The 7091-nt window shown below is 38.8% G+C and overlaps 1 protein-coding gene across 1 annotated transcript; it reads left to right on the top strand.

Annotated features, from left to right (window-relative positions):
• The first annotated feature begins 6065 nt into the window (after positions 1–6065).
• On the top strand, positions 6066–6785 carry LOC110882540 (ATP-dependent DNA helicase PIF2-like). Its single transcript, XM_022130554.1, has one exon. It carries the CDS (start codon positions 6066–6068, stop codon positions 6783–6785), a length of 720 nt encoding a protein of 239 aa, XP_021986246.1.
• The last annotated feature ends 306 nt before the right edge of the window (positions 6786–7091 follow it).

The following is a 7091-nucleotide window of genomic DNA, read 5'->3' as shown; positions in this document are numbered from 1 at the left end:
TTTGAATCTATTGGCGGCCACATGTTACTGACAATTCACAAGTTGTATTGAATTTAATTATACATATCCCTGACAATTCACATGAAAATGTGAATCTATTCTAATGTGAATCTATTCTAATATATCAAAGGCAATTGTGTCGGTTGCCTTAGTGTGTGGATAAATGTCAATTTAATGAAACCAAGGACAATGGCTGACAAGTCCCATGATAAATGGATCCCATTGGACCGAAGATATCATGCACACATGTAACATAATACTAAATGGCACACACATGAATAGATTAACATGAGCAGTATATACGCGTATCAAGGTCATACATGTACTCACAAACATGATTAATAAAACTGATCAATCAAAAGTAATCACTAACCAATCAACAGTAATCACAAACATTATTAATAAAACTGATCAATCAAAAGTAATCACTAACCAGTCCAGGGATCCGCTAAGATGATGTTACGAGAGAGGGGGGGGGTCCTTGACTACTGCCGTCGCACAAGAGGTAGGGGGTAGGGTTTGAATATGTATCATGCTAGTTAAGTTACGAAATCCATGTATGTGAATAAATTGTACACTAACCGGCCCTATAGGAAGCCCACGTGAGGTTGTTCTTGTTATCGGCCCAAGACAATTGCATGGCACCATGTGATTTGTTTTGAATGCTGGTGGCCCATGTGTTATAACAAAATCGGTCCAATACATGTTGGTGAATTTTTCTATGTTTGACATTATTGTTGATGGCAAAGAGTGGTCACTTTCATTTAATCAAAGTATCGGCGCATTAATGCTTTACAACAGAATTCATGTGGTTCAATATACTCATTTTAAAGGTCCAATGGAATGAGTTGTTTAAACCCTCTTGTCGGCCACTATTCAACTCAATTCATAATTTTCCAATTCATAATTTTAAGTGGATGCTAACCTTAATCCAACTAACTAAAGTCATTCCCAAATAATATACATGATGCAACGTACAACGAAATGTAAAGCAGGATTGTAAAACAGGTGACGTGTAAAGGAAAGGTCTTGAAATCTAGGGTTGTCACATCATCCCCAACTTAGAAGAAATTTCGTCCCGAAATTTGATAAGCAATCCAAAATTATCACAGTGATAGATTAGGATGACTGTATAGTTTCCGTGGGTGCCACAGCCAGAGTCCCTTAGTCACGTGATCTTGTTTCTTATTATTTCTCTTTCACGACCCTTACGATGATAAAGATTATTAAACCCTCGTGTATGTAGTATGCTTGCTAAATGTAAAACGTGTAAAACGTGACTGTGTAAGGTTACATGTGTTTGATTGATTAACTATACAAGGAATTGATAAATGCTTTTATGTGTCGTTCAATTGATTTGGGGAACCAACTTGAGTGGGCCGCAAACTCGTTTAACACTTCCGCATACAACTGGGCTTGAGGCCCAACCCGAACTTGCATACTTATGGTTATGACAACCATACATAGTTAACCCAAGCCCCAAGTTTAGACTTAGAAATTGGGCCGGTAATACATATGGGTCGCTAACTTGATTAACCCACTTACACATACTTTCCTTAGGCTGGAGGCCACACTTTTCTCCCGCCTCCTCTCCCTCGGCCCACATCCCTTGAAGCCCACATGCACCCTTATGCATTATGCGATATATGGGGTGTTGCCCTGATAACTTTCTAAGTTGCGTATGAGATTACAAACCCTAGTCCCTTCTACTTTTCGTTCTTGGTGATTGACGACCAGCCACCCAACCGAAGCACACCTTCTTTTCAGTTTAGGCAATTGATATCTCGGTTAGTACATTAAATTTTAATTGGTAATCTGTTTGTTGTTCTTATGAGAAGGCATGAATTAGGTGAAAACAGTAGGTAACCCACTTGTAGAATTACTTCTTGATTCTTGAAGTTGTGCATGAGATATTTATATGTACTTTGTGTGCTATGGCTACATGGAATAAATGATACGTGTTGAATCAAGCAGGTCCGCAAACTCTTTTTGTATGGACCGACCTTATATAAACTAATAAATTAAAGTATCATGTGCACTAACTTGGCAATTCACATATACTGTTATAATTGGATGATTATTATAAAAGCATGAGAAGTTATTGTGTTGACTTACATGTGCTAGTTAGTGGTCTTTGAAATTGATATAATATGGCCTTGTCAGAATGAATTATTTATGCACAGGAAATCCATCATATTATGAATACTCTCAATATATTAATGGTTGGGTGGATGTCAGTTGCATTGCATGATCGGTCCAGTAATATTCGTTTAACAAATAAATGTGTCAGGCCCTATTAATAAAAATTCAATAAGAAGTCACGTGAATTCATAGTTTGGTCCAATTGTGTGTCATTAAAGTCAAATTGTGAGGGCTTTGAGATCACACTAATTCAAACGACGGCTCAACCATTTAATTTATATGCAGTTCGGGTAAACTGATGGGCTTGTAAATTTGTTGAGCCCATGACCGTTTGGGTTGGGTTTGTATAAGGGGCTGTAAACTCTTGGTCCGACACACACACATTTACACAGGTAGTTAAGGGTTTGTGGAGTGGGCTGCAATAAATACAAAGGGGATTAGTAACCTGACAATCGGGCCGTGTATTTTAACTGGGTCAGTAGGATGTTCAGGTAGCAAGAAATACAATTGTGTTAGGTGATGGTAGTTATTGCATGTTTTAGTAATTTATGGTTATATACATGAGAAGTTAGGGCATATGGGTAAAGAAATCGCCGGTGATGATTGTATTTGGTGACACACTGTTTAAGGGAACACGAATGCTTATATGTATATATATATATATATATATATATCATTGTGTGGGGACTATTGTGTGACAACTTGTTAACTTGATTCATTTGAATCTTGAGTGGTGTGGAAGTATTAGGGTATTGCGTGATTCTATATACGTGTACTTACGTTTATATACATTAGGTTGTGTGCAACGGACTTAACATTTAACGCGTAAAAGTACATAATCTAACCGAGCAAACCAAAGGTGAGTTCATCTCTCTTGAGCATGCGTCCCGGTGGTTGGGACAGTCAGTGGGTATTCCTGGGAGGGACAAGTCTTTTGGGTAAAAACGGGAATGTTGGATAATATACTCTTCCTATCACCTTTAAAGTCCCTCCGTGTTGTTTGGTTACCTAGGTGGTAACATGGTATTAGTTAGTAGCGCTACTTAGGTTTGGCAACCTCACCCCGTACCTGGGAGGACGGGTGTTGAACTAATGACCTAGTCATGACCAATGCTTTGATAGGAGCATTGGAGAAAGGGCAAAATAATCAGAAGCCGTCTTGTATTGGGGTATTATCAACATTGTTTTCAACATTACTTTCGGATTTAAGTTCAATGGATTAACTAAATACTTGGTAACCAACGTTTTCGTAAAACTATGAACTCACCAGCGTTGTCTGATACACTTGTTGCATGCTCGCAGGTGGTTAGGTATCTTGGATTTGGGGAACTTGCTGTCTGGAGTAGCTGGAGTGGTCATGGGTCGACTGGGAGGATTTATGCGATTGATTTCATGAAACTATACTTTGGTTTTGAAACAGTTTAACTTGGTTTACTATTTGCTTCCGCTGAACTTATTGATTTTCGTTTAAAACTTGTTGAAGATGTTTTTATTAATAATGGGGATTTTATTTATAACTTGTATGGGTTCAATGTAATTGGTGGCTCGTTATTGGTATGTCACGCCTAACAGGGACACTCCCTATGTGGTAATTTGGGGGTGTGACAGTATTGCTCATACTTACTTATAGTTCACGATTATATAGGTTGCTGGTATTTGGGTTGAAGGTAATGACAATATCACTTCGTATAAACGAAGTATTGTTGTGTACGGTAGGTCTGAATATAGCCAAACTATTCAACCGTACTTCAGTTGTTACGATCCATTGTCGTATCCTCTATTTTTTCCTAATGGTGAGTCGGGTTGGCATGCTAACATACCACGTCACGGAGTATCAATCAATGAGGTTCGCAACAATGACAACATCGAAGGAGAATTGGAAGGTATCAACAATTTATTATCCTTTTTAAGTGAAGATCATCAAAAATACTGTAATGCGTTATATTTTTATTAACTGTTTGTTTTTAAAACATCTTCATCATTCAGAGGCTAACACACGAAGTGGTAGAACAACCGTGGCTATGCGAAAGTACTACTGTTACAAGTTCCAGATTCGATCCACTGAAAACGTGCTTCTGTTCGGTGGTAGACTGCTACAACAGTTTGTGGTAGATGTTTACATAAAAATTGATACGTCATGCTTAGAATTTTGTGAGAGAAACCAGGCTAAGATACGGGCCGAATTGTACCAAGGTGTTGTGGATTGCGTTAATGCTGGTGAGGTTCATGCAAACAGAGTCGGGAAAAGAATTGTATTGCCTGCATCTTTCATCGGAGGGCCTCGCGACATGAGACGTCGGTTTCTAGATGCGATGACTTTAGTTCAAGATGACGGCAAGCCTGATATATTCCTTACAATGACGTGTAATCCTAACTGGCCTGAGATATGTGATAATTTACATGTTGGTCAAACTGCACAAGATCGTCCAGACCTTGTTTCAAGAGTGTTCCGGGCTAAATTAGAAGATCTTAAGGAACAGCTCTTCAAGAAACATATCCTCGGGGAAGTTAAGGCATACGTTTATGTCATCGAATTTCAAAAGCGTGGTTTGCCGCACGCACATTTTCTCCTTATCATGTACCCGCAACACAAGATCAATAACGCGGACCATTATGATAAGGTTGTGTGTGCTAAAATTCCTAACAAACTAAGACATCCCAAAATGCATGAGATGGTTGTCAAGCACATGATTCACGGTCCTTGCGGAAATTTACGATTAAGCAGTCCTTGTATGCAGGGTGATCCTAAAGTTTTTCATTTTCACTATCCTAGACAATTTAATGAACAGACAACAGAAGGAGAAGATGCGTATCCGTTGTATCGAAGGAGAGACACCGGGATAGAAGTGGACGTACGAGGAAAAACAATTGATAATAGATGGGTGGTCCCATATAACCCAAGGCTTTTGATGATGTTTAACTGCCACATAAATGTTGAAGTTTGCTCAAGTATAAAATCTGTGAAATATCTTTTTAAATATGTTTATAATGGACATGATAAACAGGTTATTCAAGTCGATCAAAGTGAGCCAGGGGTTGTTATTAATGAGATAAAAAGATTTCAAGATGCACGCTACATATCGCCCCTAGAGGCTATGTGGCGCATTTTTTCCTTCTCTCTTTCTCAAATCTTTCCTGCTGTTCTAGCCTTACAACTTCATCTCCCAAATAATCAGATGGTTAGATTTAGAGATGATGACATAATGCCTAATATTGTTGATAGGGAAAGGGATAAGAGAACCATGCTAACAACATTTTTTGAGATAAATAGAAACGATGAAACAGCAAGGGTACATTTGTATAAAGATTTTCCAAAACACTTTACGTGGAATGGAAGCACACGCCATTGGAGTCGTCGTTTTGGTAAAAAACAAAGAGGTCGCATCGTTTCCGCTAATCCAGCCGAAGGAGAAAGGTACTACTTACGCCTACTTTTGTCAAATGTCAGAGGGCCTACTTCTTTTGAACATCTTTGCACAGTTAATGGTCAACGGTGTGAGACATTTGGAAAGCAGCTCTTGAGTTAGGCTTAATAGAAGACGATGAATATCTATCACAATGTCTCGAAGAAGCCTCTACGTTTCAGTTTCCCAATGCTCTTAGAAGGTTATTTGCGACCACAATAGTTTTTTGCCAACCTGGAGATATTCGAAAGTTATGGAATTACCACTTTGATTCACTGTTTGAAGATCATCGGTTACACTGTCAAAGTATAGAACGAGTTCAAAATATGGTTCTTACCGAAATTAGTGTCTTGGTACAATCCATGGGTAAAAATATCAATGAATTCGACCTTCCTAAGATAACAGACGATGTTAACTGACAAGATGAAGGTTATCGTGAGTTACAAGAAGAGTATGGGATTGTTTTGGAACCTGAACTCTTGAGTGCCAAAGATTCACTTAATCCGGACCAAAAAAAACATGTTTGATGAGATCATGATGCATGTTGATTATGATCTTCCAGGCGTGTTCTTTATTGATGGTCCAGGTGGAATTGGGAAAACATTTTTGTACATTACCTTGCTTGCTGAAATTTGGTCACGTGGTCTTATTGCTCTCGCAACAGCTTCATCAGGTGCAGCAGCTAATAATATGCCAGGAGGTAGAACGGCTCACTCGAGATTCAAGATTCCTCTTCATCTTGAAAATAATTCAATGTGCAATATCAAAAAACAGAGTGGGGTCGGTAAACTGATTCGGTCTGCCAAAATAATCATATGGGATGAAGCGTCGATGGCTAAACGACAGGCGATAAAGGCAGTCGATAGTACATTCCAAGACATTATAGGTGTTAGTCTCCCATTTCGTGGGAAGATAATGGTTATGGGAGGTGACTTCAGACAGGTGTTGCCGGTTATTAAACGTGGCACTCGAGCACAGATTGTAGACTCCAGCGTACGAATGTCACCTCTTTGGTCTTTGACTAAGAAGATGCGGTTGACCATAAATATGGGAGCGCTGAAAGATCCATGGTTTTCTAAATTTCTTTTAAGAGTCGGCGATGGAACCGAAGAACCAATCGAAGGAAACTATAACCGCATACCCGATGACATGACAATTCAGTGCAACAACAGAGAAAACGCTATAAAAGAATTGATCCATGCCATCTTTCCATCAATTGAAGATAATGTATATTCTTGAGATTATATAATCTCTAGAGCAATATTGTCCACTAAAAATGAGAGTGTTGACGAGATTAATAATCAAATGATTGAAATTGTTCAAGGGGAGGAAAAAGTTTATTACAGTTTTGATGAAGCTGAAGATGATCAATGCAACTTCTATCTGGTCGAGTTCTTAAACTCGCTAAATGTTAGTGGTTTGCCGCCTCATAAGCTTCGTTTAAAAACTGGATGCTGTAACACCCCGAAAACGGGTGTGGTAATCGAACCCCGTTAATACTAAAAGACGGGTAAAGTACCGTTAATGGTAAAATTTACCCGGTGA

The sequence above is a fragment of the Helianthus annuus genome, chromosome 1, assembly GCF_002127325.2.
Source record: "Helianthus annuus cultivar XRQ/B chromosome 1, HanXRQr2.0-SUNRISE, whole genome shotgun sequence".
NCBI classification, from domain to species: Eukaryota; Viridiplantae; Streptophyta; class Magnoliopsida; order Asterales; family Asteraceae; genus Helianthus; species Helianthus annuus.
The sequence above is the reverse complement of the archived record's forward strand: the minus strand, read 5'-3'. Positions and strand labels throughout refer to the sequence as shown.